This window comes from Centruroides vittatus, unplaced genomic scaffold, assembly GCF_030686945.1.
Source record: "Centruroides vittatus isolate TY-2023 unplaced genomic scaffold, ASM3068694v2 contig_1057, whole genome shotgun sequence".
NCBI classification, from domain to species: Eukaryota; Metazoa; Arthropoda; class Arachnida; order Scorpiones; family Buthidae; genus Centruroides; species Centruroides vittatus.
Genome location: NW_027120684.1, coordinates 642,938 through 664,229, shown reverse-complemented (window position 1 = coordinate 664,229; position 21,292 = coordinate 642,938). Strand labels below are relative to the sequence as shown.

The 21,292-nt window shown below is 27.8% G+C and overlaps 2 protein-coding genes across 7 annotated transcripts in view; one reads left to right on the top strand and one right to left on the bottom strand.

The window, feature by feature from the left end:
• The window catches only part of LOC136972479 (THAP domain-containing protein 1-like), a 306,926-nt gene that overhangs the window by 191,381 nt on the left and 94,253 nt on the right, over positions 1–21,292 (top strand). The gene's annotated exons all lie outside the window — the stretch shown is intronic.
• The window catches only part of LOC136972206 (putative leucine-rich repeat-containing protein DDB_G0290503), a 119,463-nt gene that overhangs the window by 15,345 nt on the left and 82,826 nt on the right, over positions 1–21,292 (bottom strand). For 2 of the 5 annotated variants that reach the window (XM_067266766.1, XM_067266777.1), the window contains 5 exons: positions 20,455–20,600; positions 17,470–17,623; positions 14,928–15,052; positions 12,871–13,149; positions 10,194–10,355 (listed from right to left, as the gene is read on the bottom strand). In XM_067266766.1, coding sequence (XP_067122867.1) covers positions 10,194–10,355; positions 12,871–13,149; positions 14,928–15,052; positions 17,470–17,623; positions 20,455–20,600 — 866 coding nt within the window. Of the gene's footprint in view, positions 1–3,615; positions 4,296–10,193; positions 10,356–12,870; positions 13,150–14,927; positions 15,053–17,469; positions 17,624–20,454; positions 20,601–21,292 lie in introns of those variants that run through there. The other 3 variants (XM_067266783.1, XM_067266769.1, XM_067266789.1) reach the window with 3 other exon arrangements.

The window sequence follows — 21,292 nt, the reverse complement described above, 5'->3', positions numbered from 1 at the left end:
GCAAATAATGATTTCACTTAATACAGATCATGCACTAATATTACAAGAAAATCAGCTAATTTAATTGAATACTGTAAAAATTTTAATATATTATTAAATGCAGTAAAGAATTTTTTTTTTAATGTTTCTAAATTCATTTATTTTCTTACTTGTTTTTTTATCTTACCCATTCCTCTCCTAAACCAGAATACATGGTTTATGGATAAATCCTTTATGACAATTTCATCATAAGATGAAAATAAGTATAAATAACATGTACAAGTTCTTTGTATAATAAAGATTTTGTTAAATATATAAAAAGTCATATATTCATCAATAAAATAAGTATTTCATTGATATTAATTTTCATTGATTAGTGACAATAATTTTGGAATTTTGAAATGAAGGCATAATTATGTGCTTTTGGAATTTGACAGATTACATTTGGACACCTAGGATGGAATACATCGAAGAAACAATAAAAAGTATTTGACTTTAATAGAATCATAGTTTAACCACTGTTAGGACAATATAGTATTTGTGTACTTATTGTATGGTGAAAGAAACTAAAAACTGTATTCTGAAGTTTAGTGTCTTTATAAAAGAGGAAAACAACAGAAAACTACTTACAGACCCACTTCAATGTCCAGGATTTACTAATGAGATTCATGGCAAGTCTAAGTATATTTGTAACAAAAATATTTTGGCAAAACTTTGAGCACTGAAAAGAATTTATGTTCTAATATTCATTCAATATAATATTTAATTGTTTAAGATTTATATTCTTGTGTGTTTCAGTTGTATTCTAAATATAATACAGTGGGTGATCAGTTAACGAACAGTTCAGACTACAAACAAATTGGATAACAAACACTTTTGCAAAAGATTTTTATGTTCAGACAACAAGCACATGTTCAGATAACAAACACCTCAGAACAAATACAAAAAGAAGTGACATAAAATAATGAATACCGATTGGTCTTCCCTTGTCTTCAGGCAACAATTCGAAACTTTTTGAAGCACAGGAGATGTTGACATTGACGTTCAACCCAGTATATACTGATCGGATGGTATTCCTCTGAACTTTGAAATTCTCCTTTGTAATTCCAACCTTTTATTTTTATGACAAAAAGAATTTTTTTATAGTATTCATGAGACTGTCAGGCAGGCACTCATTAAGTTTTGCATTGGTTTTTATTTTTGAAAATTGAGAGTATAATAGCAAAGGTAAGAGAGCAGGCAGATGTCTGATGTTGCTGGGGAGTATGGCTTGAACAGGTCTACAGTAGGCAGCAGTTCAATCTTATCTAAGAAAGATACTGTATAATCAAGAAGACTCAAGCAGCAGAGTAACAAAAATTACATCTGAGAAATAAAGAACATTGAAGAGCTCATAATGGAACCTGAAACTGATCTGACAACAGAAGACTGCCAAAAAACTCTTGAATGAAGAACACCACAAAATTCAGCGACATATGTTTTCTTCTGAAAATGAAGATTAATGTAAACATTTGCTATTAAAGATCTTTTGAAGAAGTGGGAGGATGTTAGAACAACGATCTTAGAATGGCATCCAAACCAGGTTGAGGCTAATAGGCTTGGGGATCTCTACAATTACAATGCTATTAATTACTTCTGAAAAATCCTGAAGAGAAAAAAGCAAGACATCCAACTAAAGCTGAATATTAATTGGGCTAGAAATGGCTATAATATTATTATGACAATTTGGCACTAGAGTTAGGCGTTAGGCACCAACTCTTAATAAATTTAATAATTATAATTTTAATAATTTAATTTAAATAATTTAGAAGTACTGGAAGAAAAGAATTGGCCCGGAGTGGGTTTCATAATGTAAGCTTATATATACTGGATGGGGAGATTGGACCGAAGGTCCTGGTAGCATAATTGGCAACACATCTGCACGGTAAGCAGAAGTTGCAGGTTTGAATCCCACTCTGGGCTGATTCTTTTCTTCCAGTACTTCTATATTATTTAAATTAAATTATGAAAAGCAAGATATTGGACAGATTCTTTAATGCCCCACAAACAGAAAAAACATGACTGATAAAAATGCAAGATTGTGTATATATGTATTTTTATTTTTGGGGATCTCCAGAACAGATTAATCAAATTCCCATAAAAATCTATGGTAAATTGATAATTGGTTAATGAACAACTCGAATAGCAAACACAGTCTTGGAACAGATTATGTCCGTTAACCGATAACCCACTGTATATATTATATTATATGATATTTTATAAGTTTAATATATGTTTAAAATGATACTATGTAAAAGGAATGATAGGAAGTACTAACTTAAGATACTATAAGAAGTTGTTTATCAAAAATTTTCTTTATAGTGAATTCTAGATAAAATAATTTTTTATTCTCAAGAAAATTTTGAGTAAGATGAATTATTTTTTTCAGTGAGGAAAGCATTTTCTGTATAGTTCTAAATATTTTTTGATACTATTACATATTTAATTTTAACTTTGATGCTCTTATTAAAATAAAATTGTTATACATGTTGGCTTATCTATTGAATAGAACAATAACCATGTAAAAAAGGTATGTACTATTTCAGATTTAGTTAGTGGAAACAATGATTCCTATATTAAACATGAAGCCAATATGAACTGATTGTTTAGCTCCAGGAATGTGTCAGTTTATTCCAAGTTGTATATGCACATTATGAATTAATTCATTTAAACATTTTAATATTTAAATATATTTTTATATATTTATATATTTAAATAATCATCATGTCTTTAAAAATATATAATATAGTAGCAGTTCCATATTTGCAGAAGTTACATTTTTCCAAAATATTTCAAATACAGAAACAAACTGTGAATACATAAATATGAAATACAGTAGAGCGTCGATAAGTGGAACCAATTGGGGACTGGGGTCCTTCCAGTTAATGATTTGTTCCAGTTTCCGACTTTGTACGAAAAATACATTAACCTGTCCGATGTTCAAATTTTTCTCCGTTGCGTGTCGCTTCGTGTTGAATTTTCGTCGATTTTAAGCCTAATGAAAATTTTTATAATAATCATCGAGGCTATCGTATCATTAAAAATTATTTCTGCATTTTGTACAAACAAAATAAATATATTAAAGAATATAAAAAACATGAAAATTATACTTTAGAAGTAAATTTAGTATCAAAAACATTCGATTCAGCACGACACAGTCTGACTGAAAATCGTTCCACTTTCCGGCCATTCCACTTACCGACGTTCCACTTATCGACGCTCTACTGTACAGTAAAAAAATAAAATAAAATAACTTAGGAAATGAGAAAAATATATGATTAGAAAATAAAAACAGGTTTTCATGTAATGAAATATTGCTATCACATTTCTAGTCTTTGTCTCTTTTTTCTAAATGTATCATTTATGATGAAAAATTATTGTGAGAAACCATAATTTCTGAATATATTCCCTACAAATAATCTAGTTCTTTAATTTTGCCTTCAAGGAACATCACCTTTCTTTGGTCTTTTTGATAATTTATTAATGAAGTATTTTGGTTCATGCCATTGCTGATTTGTAAGAATTAAAAAACAAACTTAATATCATTGAGTAAATTACTTTTTAGTCCTTAAATACTACGATATTCACAATGCATACTAATGTTAAACAATGTTTATTATCTTCATAAATGCTACATATTATTAAAAGATTGAGCTAGCAGATACCAGATACTATCCACTAGCCAATCTAACAGCTGATAACACAAATTGAATCATTTAATTATCTCTTTAATGTTGTTCCATTACTTTTTTACATACTAATTTTAATGTATAAAACACCTCTCAAAACCTCACTAGTGTCCAGTGACAGATTTAAAGCATTAACAAACATTTTTGGGCTCTACCTGAACCCTACTTCAGATTTTTGACATTCTAAGCATTAAACACATATAGAAGAATCTTGGTCAAATTCAAATTACTATGTTACCAACAAATCTCTGATGGAGTAAAACATATATCATTACATAATGAGATGGGTGTGTCTTGTTATGTAATGATATATGTTCCAGAAAAAAGTCACAATAGTTAAATTAATTTCTTATTTATTACTTTTGTGTAATGGTACATAAAAAAATAAATAAATAAAAAATTTCTGATAAAAAAAATGTTTATTTCATCTATACTTGACTGTTTTATCATACTACAATTTATAAAATATGCAACATTTTTATTGTGGCAATTTACTATTTTATAAAATTTTTATGACAGCAACTTCTCCCAGTGATGAATTCCCAACAATCTGCTTCAGAGTTTTTTCTGATAGTTGATATGCCTATTCTGTATAATAATATTAAAAATGTTTGTTATTAATCTATCTACATTTATCTATCTTTATTTTAAATTTTAATTAGTTGATTTTAAATGTATATTTTGTTTTATTTGAAATTTGCACTTTTGTTTAAGTTTAATCTGCTTCGAAGACTTCATTGCAGATATTCATATCCAAATTTGATTCTAGTTACAAGAAATTATTCATTATTCCTAATAACTTAGGTTATTATTTTAAATCAACATAAAAATTAATAATTTAAATAAAAATTATCAACATAAATAGATGAAAATATTGTCTTAATATTCTTCAAAAACTGTAAGAAGATTAATAAAAATGTAAGAAACAAGATGAAGTAGAAAAGATTCTGCTCTAAAGCAGTGATTCTCAAAGTGCATGATATCATCCCTGGGAGGATGATATCATACACTTTGAATTATCCAAGGGAACATTTTTGGAGACAGGTATATTTCAGTTATTTAGCTTCACTTTATATTGGTGGGCTAAAAAAACGAGCCCTGGCAAGGGTCTGTGACCACAGAACAGGAGGCATTACTACTAACAGTCAGAACTAAGAAGATCAATAATCTAAAAATGTTTGAGAAGCACTGCTCAAACTCACATATTTGAAAGATTACTATATCAATATTTTATCAAGCTAACATATAAAATAAATATTAAATAGTAGTTCAGTAAAGCATTGATACAGTAATAAAAGTACAGAATTTCAATCATTCTATATTACAAAATTTATCATAATAATTAGGAAAAGTCTTTAATCAAAAATGACAATTTTAAAGTTAATAATTAAAAAAAAAAGTAATGCTACTAAAATATATAAATTATTTAACTATATATTTAATGTCTGACTGCCTTACAATGTAAAATATATTGCTATTGTATAGCATAATTATATAGATGCTATACAATCATCTATATAATTATGTAAGGATGGCAAAACATCACAAACTAAAAATTTATATTTTACTTCTATCTATATTATTTTCATTTATGTATACAGAGTTGCATAAACTGATTATTTTGAAGAGATTTGATTAACTGTAGTCAATCAAATTTAACTATCACCTAAAATAGATAATTTTTTTATTTATTTATGTCTGCCTTCTGATATCATGTAATAATTATTCTACTTATATATATTAACAATTATTTGTACTCGTCATATAGGGCTGTCCACTAATTACATATACAGTTTTTAGCAACTTTTGACTCTCTTTTCTCCCTGTTGTGTACAATAATATACTTTCAGCAAACCCATCCCTTTTAATTATGTCTACAATAGTTCGTGAACCCACTGAACATTAAAAAAATGACAAACACGTTCTGTTAATATTTTTCTATTATAGGCTTATATGAACAAATTTGTATGTCCTTAATATCATTAAAAAAATGTACATAGATAATGCCTTGATCCCCCTTACCATAATGTACTGATCTGTACTTTTAGCAACCCTTCTCCTCCCTTAAACTGTACAAGTAATTAATAGATGACCAATATCTAAAAGAAATGTTTACATTTTTCTTAATTTTTTATTAACTAAAAAATATTATTTGCTTGTAAAAGCTACATATCAAACACTTTTAATATAAAAATCTTAAATACGTAGCTTTTATAAGTAAATGTCATTAACTAATTAATAACAATTTTATACTAAAAATAGTACATTTTAAATATCTTTAAAATAAATTAACAAACTCATAAAAATCCTATAAAACTGATATAATATATTTATATTTTGTGTTTTTAAATTTAAAATATCCATAGGTGACAAATGTTTTACTTCAAAAGAACATATTAACAACATTGATAATTGTATTTAGCAATTATTTCATTCAACCACTTTTTAATTTTTAAAAAGCAGGAGAAAATGTTTAATTCCAATTTTTATTGATTTTTAACTTTGGTTAATTACTTTAAAAACATATTTTACATTTTCAGTTAATTTCTTAAGACTCAATTATATTTTATATTAAATTGTAAAATTTAATTTTAAGTTAATCAAATTATTCAAATATATATATAAATATCTCATGTATATGAATACATACAATTTTATTACTACATAAATATTTGGTATCTACATTAGTTTTATTGAGCTGCAATTTGAAAACTGCAGACATAAATTTCCACTGTCATCTTTCTGTCTACTCATCTGTTATTTGTTAATATGAATGGAGTAAGATAGGTAAAAATTGAGACTAGATATGAAAAGCTTACAGGCCAGAGGTCCCAAATAATTATATATGAACTTCTGGTCTGGAAATCATGTGATTTCCATTCAAAATTTTTACCCTGCTCTAGAACAATATAGTTGATATAGAATTAGTCCTTACAATAAACTGAGATCAATAACATATCACTCAACCCTCTAGGGCAGTGTTTCTCAACCTGGGGGTAACAGTGATATTAAAGGAAAATTGTGAAACAATAATGAAATCATTTTATGAGAAAAAATCATTTATTATAAACTTATAAACATTTTACTTACAATAAGTACACATGTAAACAAAAGAAATTAATGTGACAATTGCATTTGTTTACATTTATAATTACAGTCAAAATTCAATTAGTAATAGTAAGACTTACTGTTATTATTCCCTTGGGTGGGGAGTCACAAACTATTAATTTTATTTATATTTACTATTTGGGGGGTTGCGGAGCTAAGAAGGTTGAGAATCGCTGCTCTAAGGTACACAATATTCATGTGATCTCACATTTTTTTGTGATAAAAGTCACATGAAAAATAATGTCATCACAGTTTCAGATTCAGTGTCAACAAAAGTTATATTTAAAATTATTATATTTACTAAATTTCCTATGGTAGCTGTATTATATGTTGATCTAGTAATAGTCTCTTTAATCCGAAAAATATTGATGGTAGACTGCCTCACAGCTTAACAGGTTCAAAGAACTCCTTTATTGCCTTTTTACAAATGCATTTCGGATCAGTATTATTTTTTCTGACCCCTCTACTGTATAAGTGTTAAGGAGTATATGAAGAACTTAAGCACTGAAGAGGGGTCAGAAAAAATAATACTGATCTGAAATGCATTTGTAAAAAGGCAATAAAGGAGTTTTTTGGAACCTGTTAAGCTGTGAGGCAGTCTACCGTCAATGTTTTTCAGATTAAAGAGACTATTACCAGATTAGATTATTATATTTAATTATTATTATTATGAATTATTAAATTAAAATATGATTAAAAATTGCAGCCTGGCATTGTGATGATGTCAAAATAATCTTGTCAATTTTGTAATTATATTATTACTGCACAAATATGCTTACAAGTACTGTTCAATCAAAAATATTTTGCTTTTCCTTTCTTTTCTTATAATTACGATTTCAACTTGATGTGTTTTTTTAATATTAATCCTTCAGCGGGCCTGTTTATGGCAAATTCCACAGAATGTTAATAAAGTCTTTTTTAAGACTTTGTACACAGATGGTTCAGAAGAGTGCTTCAGTATTCCTTATTTAGAATAAAAGTCACCACTTATGTGTCAAGTGGCCTCCCCATCTCTAACCATTTAGTTGTTTCTAAATTTTTAATTAGATACCAGGAATCTCTGGAAAATTTTTAAAAATCACCAACCATTTTGCCTGTTTTAATTTTTTTTTCCTACTTCAAATTATTTATCACCACCAGTTTTACTTACTAATTTAATTAATGCAAGTGCTGGTAGCCTTTATCAATCTGGAGTCCAGAAAGCAAAAGTAAAATATTGAGCTGTCACTTAGAAATAGAAATTATTTTTGAATAATTTTTTAATGAATAATTCCAAATAACACATTTGATCATAATGCATAGTCAATATTTCACAGGTTCTGTCATGTCAAAATTTTTGTGCTTCAGTCTACTGAAAAAACCAGAGTGAAAAAAAATGTCGCCAAGTGGCAATTTTAGCCCTAAAAAGCACAATCCGTGAGAGAGTAGCATATCTGTGGTGTACTTGCCACTACATATTTTCCAAGGCATTATTATATTTCAAGGCTTGCCACTACATGCCTTGGAATATAATTTGTACATATTTTTTATTTAATTTTTAAATTTATTTGAAGAAAGTAATTTACTTTTTGCAAACCTATCACATAAATATCTTTATTTAACAATGCTGCAGACTTCAATACATTCTTAAACATAATAATTTAAAAATATACCAAATGGCTTTTGAGATGCCTAAATTTTCATAATTTTTATAGCTCATAAAGCTTTGACCCAGGAGAAGTTTGATGAAGTTTTAGAACAAGTTGTGAGGAAATTGATAGAGAAAAGAAAAGAGTCAGAATAGACTGATTATGACACAAACTGAGTAAGAGGAAGGAAATCATAACAGTGACTCCAAAAATCAGCTGATAAGAAAGATGACTTTCTTGTAAAAGATTAAAAATAATAGAATAAAACAATCTGTCAAGAATGTGGTAAAAATTTCTGCACAAAATATAGTCATATAATCACTAAATATACCACGTGTGAAGGCAAGCAACAAATGAACGTGGAGTAACCTATTTTTATTAGCTAGATGCTTTATAGCTGCATTTATTAAATAAAAAATTCTAAGATTAATTCCTCTTTTATTTTATTAAATTTTCAACAAAAATTAAATATTGGAGGATATGCAATATATAATATTGCAATATCCTCCAATATTTCATGTGATTATAACAGCTGCAATATACCCTCTCATCAGTGGTGATATTCGGCGGGTTCGCACAGGTTCGGCCAAACCCGTTGTTAAAATTTTCAGTTTCCCGAACCTTGTTAAACACACGGAACATTTCTCAGTGGATTTGTTTTTTTTAAAAAAATATATTAATATATGCGTATTATACTCTGTAATACTACTAAACTAGAGCCTTATACCCCGTTCGTACCGAGCATTTCAATCTAGATTGTGAGCAAGGTCAGGGAGTATGTCTTGGTGCGATCTCTCTCGACCGTTTCAATCGAGGTTTAATCGCGATCGATTCAAGAGAGTTCTTGATCCAGTCATAAGAGAGATCCCAGAATGCCACGCGCGCGAGATAATACAAGATGGCTGTCGAACAGGTGTCGGGCTATGGACAGCGAAAGAAAAAGTATAATGTATCTCGAGAGATGACGACACAAAAAAAAAAAAAAAAAGGGTCAACAGCCCTAAAATATTATCGTCACCTGTCCTTCACCCATGGCTCGTTACGTTCCAAGTACGCCACTGATTGTTAGATATACGGTTGCAAGAAAAGGTATTGTATTTATTTCTATTCAAAACTTCCATTTCATTTGTCAGTGATTGTCAGGGAAAAATTTTCTGCTAGCGAACCCCTTGTTAAATATTTCGAATATCACCACTGCCTCTCATGAAACTTTAAAAGGCAAGCCCACTGAAGGATTAAACACTTAACTAATTTTTAATTTTATGAAAATCAATAAACTCAGTTTGCAAGAATAAAGTTTTAGTTAATAAAACATTACTAATGTAAACAAATAGCTTGTTCTTAAAAATAAAATATTATAACTGAACTTTAAACATTTTTGGAATATGGAATAGGATTAAGATAAAACAGTTTGACTTTAAAACAAACTATTTAATTTTTAATTTGTGATTTATAAAATATAAATTATAACCATGTAAATTATGAATTTTTAAACTATGCTTTAAAAAAGTCACAAATTTTTAAATTTTAAATGTTAAATATAGATATACATAGAAATTCATTATCATCAGAAAATATATTTCTTACATAGAAAAAGTAAATTAAAATATATTTTCAAAAATGTTTACATAGTTAAAGATTGTAATTATGTTTCATTTTAATGCAGCCCTTTCTTAAGAATTGATAATAAAGTCCAATAATAGTTATTCATAAAATAATATGTCATCTATATAATAAAAATAACATTTACCTGTAGAGTATAATTAGCACCAAGAATTTGTGTAGAAGGATGGGGAGATAATCTGACATCAGCTTGTTGTATGCTGGCTGTTGGCGATTGTGAGAGATTTATGTTTCCATTTTTTCTTCTTGATGTCATCTGATCAACAGGAAATTGACACTTCTTTTTATTCTAAAGTATTCATAATTTTGAAAATTTAAAATTTTCAAATAAATTTTATTATAAATTAAGCTATGGATGAATTAAACAGTAACTGCTGGTTTTCTGCATAATTTTTATAATTCAAAAAATATTTTAAACATTTTTAAAATTTCTACTAGAAAGTTCTTAAGAAATGACCTTTCATTTATGAAATAGAAACTACAGTTAGTGTTAACTGTATTGAATTTTATTTGCTTTAAAGTCAGTGTTGACTTTAAAGCAAATAAAATTTAATAATCAATATGCTATTAATAAAGTATATTTTTCAAAAAATTTGGAAACAAATAATAAATAAAATTCACAAATTATAAAATCAACTAGTGATGGGACAATATCAAAATTTCTCCAGATTCCAATTCTGCTGAAAACTCCTGTTTCTGATAGTTTTGAATAGTTTCTAATGTTTATTTTTGTTTAGAAAAATTAATGATTTACATTATGAGCACAGTACATTTATTAATTAATAAACATCAAACTTAAGAATGAAAAACAATTGGGAAAGAAAAATCAAATGAATGCCTAGACTGATTCATCTTAAAAAATCAATTTTTAAAAATCAAAACAGCAGTAAATTTAGCATGAATAATTATTTTTACTTAGAATTGCACAAATCACATTTGTTAAAAACACTTCTATATAAGATCAAACTAATTTAGCTTGAACAGCACCTTAAATATTTCTTTCAGCAACACTTTAATTTCTTTTAACGAAAGTTTTCAACCTCTTTTTTTTATAGGTCTGTATTAGGTTTAACAAAATTTAAATTGTCTTCTTAAACAGTTCAAATCTTGTTAAACCTGATGCAGACCTATAAAGAAAAAAAAAAAAGGTTGAAAACATTCTTTTAAAGAAATTAGTGTTGCTGAAAAAGTATTTAAAGTGTTGTTCAAGCATTTTAATATTAAGTAAACATACTAAATATCAAAAATAATATTATATATTATTTTTTCAATTAAAATATAATTTTGTTTATTTGTGAACTGTTTCCTGGCACTTAAATATTTTCATTTTCATCGACCACTGGCCTCAATTTGAAATTGCCAGTCAAGCTGACCCAATATCGGCCAGGTGACAACTCTAAATGTCACCCTATCTCCTCTAAAATGGGAACAATTAGTACTAATTGAGTGCAATCTCTCATTGTTCTGACCACATGAAAGAAAAGTCCGCCGTGACAGACGTTACCTCGTGTATGAGGCATTGCGTGCTCTCTGCTTTGTTGACACGAAAGCTTCCAATAATTGAATTGTTAGTATCGTAATTTAAAAAATTTTTAATCTTCAACTGAAACAAATAATTTTCTTATTAAATATGGAAAAATCATTTTAAGAATTGGAAATCGTAATGAGATTTGGTCGATTCCAATTTTTCCAATTCCTGATTCTGATTAATCAATTGTCCCATCACTAAAATCAACACTTCTAGAATGAATGTTTTCAAAAATCAAACAGAATCAATAAAATAAAATGTATTGGAATTGTCAGTGCTATGAACATTTTTGAACATGAGTGTTCTAATTTATAATTACTTTTAGAACATAAGAATATTAAAAGTGTTGATTTTATTTTAGTATTAAATATTTCATATTACATGATTTTAATCATTGTTGTCTTGATGAAGACTTAGCTTAAAATATTTAGATTATTGATTTTGTTTGTTTCTTAAAAATGTGAATGCCATTTTCTGAATTTTAAAATAAAAGCATAAAAAGATATCAAAAATATGTTTTGTTAATGATGTAAATTCTTCTGTATAAATATATTTTCAAGATAAACTATATCTTTCCTTATATAATTATTAATGTATGTAAAGAGAGAAAAATTTTATAAATTAATTAAACTGATAAATAAATATGAAATAACAGTAATAAAATTTTGTAATCAAATATTAGTTTAAAAAAAAAAATAATTTTATGTAATAAATGTAAAATCATTAGTTATTTAAAGTATAATTAGCAATATTAATTATAAATATTTTTAATTGTAATAATTTGATTTTATCTTATAGTTTAAGCAAAGTGTTTCATTGACAAAAAAAATGACAAATTTTATTTTTTACAGACTGGAATTATTTCAAGATTAGTTTTATTTTTCTAACATTTACAGCATCCAAAGATATTCAAAACTTTTTCCAAGAAATTCCAAACAAACAAAATTTTATATTAATTCAAATTATAAAATTTAAAAAGATTCAGAATAAAACAAGATTTTCTGTGTGTTTAAAGACTAATTTTTTATATACTTTTTCAGAAAGTAATCTTTAAATCATTTTTGGTTAATAATTTATAATCTTTCATACATTATTACTCAAAATATTAGCTATGAAACTTTATAATACAAAAATTTCATTAATTCATAAAAATTGTTGGTTTCATGTAACTTAGTTTACAAGTAAAAATTTGATTTAATTTATATTAGGTAAAAAATAATAGATGATAATCCTTATACATAATTTTTATTTACTTGGAATAAAATATTAGTCTTACCTTTTGTTTATTTGCTTGCTGTGTAATTTGTGTTTGATTGTGCAATCCTGAGAATTGAATTCTAACAGGAAGATTACCATGAATTGCTGGTGATTGTGTTATTGTCATTTCTGGGCCTAAATTTGGCATATTAGTTACTAATTGTTCTTTTACAGTTGTGACATGATTTTGGCCACATGTAGACATATGTTGTGGCCAGTGAGCTTGCTGACAAGGATAATCGCAATAACTTGTATTCCAACAGCAATAGAAAACAGCTTCTTTACCACAGTTTGCACACTAAATTTTAACATGTATATAAGTCAATATTGCAATCACACCACATACACCTATACATATGCTATATTTATTCTAATAAACAGTGCACTGTCTATATAACTTTTTCAGCTTTCAACTTCACTGTTTATTAGGATATGACTATTATTTCCTTTCTTTGGGAATTAGGTATGACTATTATTTGAAAATAACTATTAATGGAATATATTTGGGAATTTTTTCACTTTATTATTATTCAAACAACAGTGCACACACTCAACACACTCACACTTTATTTCAACTTATAGTAAAAGTGATAATAGAATTTATCACTTTTTATTTTTAAAAAAGTGCCTGAATAAAATTTGCAATTTTTCAATTTACAATAAATCTTATCTTCCTCCAATAGACAGTGTACTGTCTACAACATTTTCATCTGGCAACTGCTGTGTTTATTAGATGGCACTGTTTCTTAAAATAAATATAGTATATTACTTCAGTTCTCTAAAATTATTTTAAGTTTATAAAATACTATAAAAAAATCACCAAAGATTTTACAGTAGATTATGAATACCATATTCAACAAGAACCCTGTTTAATTATGATTTTAAAATAAATGTAATTTATTATAGTCAACTTTTATAACCAAATATTGTTATTCAGCTGATATAATACGAAATGCTGTAAAGTTTAATCTGTCAATCATTCAAAAACATTTGTGCATAATTAATTCTAAAAGCGTCTTTAAAATTTTTGTAATTTTGTTTATTTTTGATACTTTATTTAGAAAAAATAAATATATTTCTAGTTCAACTGTTCCAAAAATACATTCATATTTTTAAAGAGACTCTTCCTTATATACAGACAATAATTTTCATACACTAGATGTTATATACAATATTTTGATTTTATATGTTCTTACTTGTATCTTCCTACAAGATCCAAAAGTATGTAGAATAATAAATTGTGTTTATTTTCTAAACGAATACATATATTTTATGAAATATTTACTTAAAATTATTTTTTCATTAGCCTGAAAAAAGTTCATTCTTAATGTCTGATGATTATCAAATATATAATTCATAAAACATCTAAAAAAAGTAGTTGGTTGTTAAAATCCAAACTTCTTTACCAACTGTTTATCTGAAGTAAGTCATTTAAAAAAAAAACAAAAAAAAAAGAAAGACACCAAAGAATAATCAAATAAAAATTAATTTACTTCTCTTCAATGTTTTTTAAAAAAGTTTTTAAGTCTGTCTTATTACTTTTTAGGTGTTTTAATATAATTCATATTTTAATTTAATAAAATAGTAAATATTGTAACCATTCAGATAAGATTATGATTTTAAAAATTAAATTTTTTATTATATAAAGAACATTATCTAGTGCAAAATAAACAGTAAGCTGTTCCTTCTTCAGTTATTTAAAGAAAAAACAGACATTATTTAATTTTGAAATAAAAACATATTTTCTGTGAAAATGAATGAAAATTCTATTTTATGTGCTTGCATGACTTTGTAAATTATAATCACAAAAACTATAAATTTTAGTTTAAAATTTAGATAAAAACAATATATTTACAATGTTTTTATTAATTAGCTGTAACTATTAAATTATACATTTTTTTGATATCAGTAATAAACTAAATGAAAAATTCATAACAAACAGGTAACAGTAATTATTCTTAATTGTATAACATACAGTATATGCAAAAGCTAAATAGTTTCAATCGTTAATACAAAACATTAAAAAGATTATAATAATGTAAATTATATATTTTTATTGTATTCAAAATATATTACCCATTGTTTCTTCTTCGTTTCTTCAATACTTTTTCTCATTTCAATCTCACACTGTCGTCTTACTTCAGTAATAGCATTCTGTTTCTCAGTTTCAATTGTTGATCTCATTTCTTTAACAATTAAATCTGCAAAATAATTTAAGATATGGTATTTGCATTCTCTACAAATATAATTGTAATTTAAAAAAATTAGAAATGTCATATTACTTGACTAAAATGAATTATTATTAAATTATTTTATTACTATAATATTGTGAAACTGAACTTTTCAATTATGAATTAATATAAATTATAAAATATTGTAAAATTATAATAAAGAAAACCAATGTTTAAAACTAATTTAACTGATCTAATTTAAAAATGTCATATTTTAATTTTAGAAAAATTTTAGAAATTTATTTATTTTATAACTACAAATTAAGTACTGTATGAATAAATAGGTAGTTTAACTGTTAATCATTTAGGATTACTAATTGAATACAAATCTCTAATAAATTTGAATATGCTGTTTCTTGCTCAATATGAAGATTTAATTGCTTTATTATGATTCTTTAAGAGCATTCTGATTTCAAATTTTATTGAAATCTATATATTTGTGTATATATTAGTTGTTACCCTAATGTAATTTGTGCATGGGTCATTCAAGTCAAACCAGAACTCTTAAACTGTATGAAATAAGCAAGAACCATTAGAAAAAAAAACCTACAAGTATTTCTCTAAATAATTCCCAGATACAAAGATACACTTATCCCAGCATTTGACCAATGCCTGGATACCGAGAGTATTATCAAATCAGCATGTCCAAACTAGAATCAGACACATTCATGAACAGCATCATTATTGGAAAATTGCTGTCCATCTAAAAAGTCTTTTAGAAATTTGAAAAGGTGAAAATCACTAGGACCAGGGTAGTTTACATCAAACATGGTTAACTAGAAAGCAATAATGTTTAAACTTGTGGTAATGCAATCAATCTACTATTTCTTACAAATCATTTACTTCTTTCAATATTTCTCTATGCAAAGTCCTCCAAAATAAAGTGTTCTGCAATCTACTTAATTATTAGTCTGTCAGTTTATTAGTAACCAAAATCAAAATATAACAATAATATAAAAAATTATAATCATATAAAAGTGATATATGCAACAAATATGTAAAATTTATTTCATTTTTTTTTAATTAGATTTTTCTCAGAATACTTGTTCACATCACTGAGAACACTGTTTGGGAAACACTGTCTTAAATAATGAATTTACTTATTTTTCAACAGAAAACAGTTAAACAAAGAAGTATTTTAATATGTATCAATTTCAAGTGTTTTATGTAAAAATACATTCTTCAAAAATTTGTTTTTTTAAATCATTTTATGGTGTTTATTAATGTTACAATCGTGAATCACTTTTGTTTTTACAGAAAAATTTTAGAAATTTATTTATTTTGTAACTACAAATTAAAAGTTCTAATATGGATAATTTTAAGTATTTTGTGAAATCGGGGGGGTGCCGAATAAGTCGGAAACCCACTCGATTGTCACCAATGTGTGAGATCCCGGGGAGGTAAGAATTTGTCGTACCTCTTTTTCCGGCGACTCACGTGTCCAGGATGGCTGTTACGTCGACGGCACGTTACGCGTTACGCGAGTGGATGAGGAGGAAGATTGGGGCCGACGATAAGGCGAAGCCGACAGTCAAGAAAGACACCATTTTATAACAAAACAAGATTTATTAAACTCGAAACGAACAAAACTACACGTCTACACGTCTACCCTCATAAACAAAAAGGGGGTCCGGAGAGAGAGAGTTTACAAATATATGCTCATACCTCTTAACGAGTCCGTAATAGACAGAGTCCGGTGAAAGTCCCGGTAGGTTGATATTCACTCAGAAGTGACGATAAAGTTTGGCTGATGGAGAGTCAGTTAATGGGCCGATGGCACGTAGAGCTTTAGAATTCGTAGACAGGGCAATGGCACTTAAAGAACTTAGAAACTTTTTGAGAGTCCGGCGGATGGCGTAGTGCACGTCGTAAAAGCGAGACGAAGGAGAGCCCTTTAGGGGGAGGAAGGAAGCGTCTTTTATAAGTTTTGGATGGGAAAACTTGTCACGTGATCGAAAACGAATCATTATTAGGGCCATAGGTGTTCCCGAGATATTAAATAAACGACTAGTTCGGACGCTAACTATAAACCATCGTGCAAGATGATCTACCTGCTCCGAAGGAATAACGGTTTGTTGATAGTTAGGGGACAATCGTTGCCATTCGAGGGTCAATAATTTCCCGGGTATGGAATGTTGTTGATTAAGTTGTTTATAACTGGAGTGAACAAATTCAGAAATTTCTAGGTTTTTAACGTCCAGATTTCACAATTTTCTAGTAACCAAATATTTTATTACAGTTATTTTTAACATAAATGACTATAAAGAGGTATTCTATTGTAAATCTCAAAAAAGTTATACTCTCAAATAAATAGAACATAAGAATAATCATATTCTTATTTAATAAAAAACTAATTTAAAAAATTAAAGATATTTTCAATTAATTACCTGCATTCTGCTTGATATCTAATATTTCTTTTTTATGCTTCTCTTGAAGATTTTCTATTTCTTTTTCAAGAGAGTGAATAGCTACTTGCATACAGCCAGAATTAATAATATCCTGGCACATTTCTTCTAATGTGTTTGTCAAGAATACAGTTAACTGAAATAATACATAAGCTCATTAAATCATAATTATTAAATATTATAAAATATTTTTTTCATTAAAATATATAATTACAAATGAAAGAAATGTTTTCAGTCAATATGACCTTTTTCAAAACTTACAAGTAACATAAAAATAAATTTGAATAATTTGCAAAATTTTTTGAATTAAAAACATTTCCATCTTTTACAAGATTACTGTTAAATATAATGCATTAATAACATATTAAAACTTTTGGTTTTAATATGTTATTAATGCAGGTTTTAATATGTTATCATATCATTAAAAAATATAAAACACTAGTTATTGACTGATTAACTAGACTAGTTACCAGGAATTCATCTAATATATTGGTAAATTATTAACTGGTATGTGTCTAATATTAATATACAGAATAATTCTAAATGATGTTCCTGATTTCAATTAAGTGTTGTGTGTGTGACAATGTGTGAAGTGCCCCCTATGCTTCGGCACCACTTGACCAAACGTCATCACATTGGTGATGACTAGTTCATCAGCACTGACATCACTGTCTTTTGGACAAGCACAGAATGTTATGTTTGCTTTCATATGCAAGCGGTCACATTTGAAGTTTCTTGGGCCTGGGATGGAGATGGATGGGCAAAAGAAGTGCACTCTACAACTCAATTACAAAAACAATACCTATTTATTTATCATAAGCTATTTACAAATAGGTTGAATATAGGCTGTTTACAATTGAAAGGTTGAACATTATGGCTATCCATTTGTATATTTTATAATGCTAGTATATTGTATTAAAGACTTAGCATACTCACGACCTAGTCTTGAGAGAGAAAGTTTACATAGATTTGTGGGCAGAAAAATATCTTGTAGAGAATCTGAGAATGTGCTTCATTGCTGATCAGATTGAGGACTTGAATTGACAACACGATGAGTTGATGATTCAGAAGTTTCGATGGAAGGCTCTGGAAGGTCTTGGTCTATTTGGTAAGGTTTTGATATTTGAACTATTCAGGTGACAAGAGGGTCATCAGATGGAGGGATGTCACTTAGGTAAGAAATCTTCAGTGTCAATAAAGTATCCGAGCTCTAGTGCAACTCCAGAGAGGGCAAATGTTTAATGACAACAGACTGCAATCATCATTGATCCTTCCTTTTTATTGGAGGGTCCTTCTCATTTTTTCTATTGCTCATTTTTTGTAATGTTATAAGTTGTAGCCAATAGATGAATTTTGATTGTAAGTTCTGGGTGACACATTTGGAAGATGTGTCACCTTTGAAAGTAAGTGAATCCAGTGGAAAACACAATCATATCCTTCCATTTTTTTATTAATTGTTGGGAAAAATTTATATAGTTTTCTTTGTGTTTAATATAAATTTTTAAGCTTTTTTTTTTGGTTATATAATTGTGCAAAAGTTTTATAGTTAAATAAAATCTGGGTTCTCACATATGAAGTGTAATGAATCTACCTTGTTGATATAAATGTACTTTGGAAGATTATCTCTCAAAGTTTATTTTAATTGTACTGGCTTTGTGTTAGTTGCAGTGGCTTCTGCCAGGAGCTTAGTCAAGCAGACAAATGGTGATTAGAGAACAGCATAAAGCATTCTGTGATCTTGATTTTCATTCAATTTCATATCATGGTTGTTCATACAAAATTTGCAATTGACCACTCTTTGGAAAGTCTATTTGAAAGTGGTATTTCCAATTTCAAGAGACATGTTCATTTGCAAGTGAAAATTGATGATCTGTCTATTAGTAGAGAAATAAACAGTAGAATGTGTCTGTGTAACCTTCACAAAAAGTCCTTAAAAGTCTAACTACTGAGCAAACTGAGAACTAGTTATTCTGCACACAACTGTATGACAAGTGCTGTGAAAATGTCTGATAATGAAACCATACTGACTGCAGTTGCTGCAAGCTCTGAAGACATCAGACTTAGACTTGTGAGCATCTTTCTCTACAAATCTGCTACACTTCCTGGAAGAAGATGGCTTTGTGGAAAAGTTGGTATTTAGTGATAAAGCAACATTCCACATTTCTGGGGAAGTGAATAGACATGATATAAGGATCTGGATTACTGAAAATCCCCACTGAGTTTTGCAACATAAACATGAACATCTTCTGTGCCATTTTCCATCAAAATATTTATGGACCTTTCTTTCTTCACAAGACTACTGTGACAGATACTACATATCTGGACATGCTGACAAAATGGCCATTCCCACAGCTTGAGGAAGACAGTGCTTACTTCATCTTTCATCAAGATGGTATGTCACCATATTACCATCATTATGTTCAGGCCTACCTCAATGACAGACTGCCTCAATAATGAATTGGCCATGCCTCTGCGGGAGATCAAGAACTGTCAAATTGGCCACCATGATCCCCAGACATCACTCCGTGTAATTTCTTTTTGTAGGGCTTCATCAAGAATCATGTGTTTGTTCTATGACATAGTGCTGAGCATGTGCATCACTGAAGCAATTGTAGAAATTAATGCCAACATGCTACGCAGGATATGGCAGAAACTTGATTATAGGCTTGATATGTGTCTTGTTACATGTGGATCAAAAATTAAACATTTGTAGTAAGTAAGAAAAATCTTGTTCAGTTTTCTTTTTTGTGTGTGTAAATTGTGTTTACCTGCATTTGATTAAACTAAAATAGTCAGTCACTGAAATTGGGATCATCATTTAGAATTACCTTGTGTATAAATACATTCTAACAGTATCTTGCAGAACATTCAGACAATACATATATATAATTAATGTGTTCTGATATCTAAACACCTGATATGTTGTTAATTTTACATTTAAAATATTAAATAATTAATTGTAGTTACCTTTCGAGCATATTTTTCTACCGGTAAAATATTAAATAAATTCTTTTCATTGGTGCAAGTAGACTGACGTGAATTTTGTGTAGATTCTCCTTGACTTGTAGAACCAACTGAATTAGTTTCATTTCTCGTAATTGATGTTGTATTGTCTACAAAATAAACATTGTTTGTTGATAAATGTCAAATCTGCAATTAAAAAAGTTCTAATGGAATCACTTTCTAAAATAGACTATGATGTGATTCTCAATTTTTTATATTGTATAAAAGAAGTAAATATTTTATATACAAGATGGGCCTACTAAGTTCAAGGATTGAATTTATAAAAAAAATTTTTTGGCAGAAATGATTCAATTTAGTATTAGCCTTCAAAATGCACTCCTCCCTGATTTATAAAATTTTTGCATAATCTTGTAATTTACATACACCCTGATAAAAGGATCTTTTTGGGATGTTTTAGTTACTTCTATACAGCCTTTTGATTTCCTAAAACTGAATAAAATTGTCTCCCTTTCAATAAAAATTTTAATTTGGGGAACAGGAGTTCTAATAGTCTGAGAAGCCCAAACTGATCACTTGCTGTTCCCCCAAATTAAAATTTTCTTTAAAAGAGAGACAATTTCAGTCAATTTTGAGAAACCAAGAGGCTGCATGGAGGTAAATAAACAATATTCTAAAAAGATCCTTTTACAAAAGAATACATACATTACTAGTGTGCAAAAATTTTATAGAACAAAGAGGAATGCATTTTGAAGACAGATGCTAAATTGAATTATTTTTACCAAAAATTTAACTTTTAATAAATTAGGTCCCTGAACTTAGACACGCCTTGTATACTTTACTT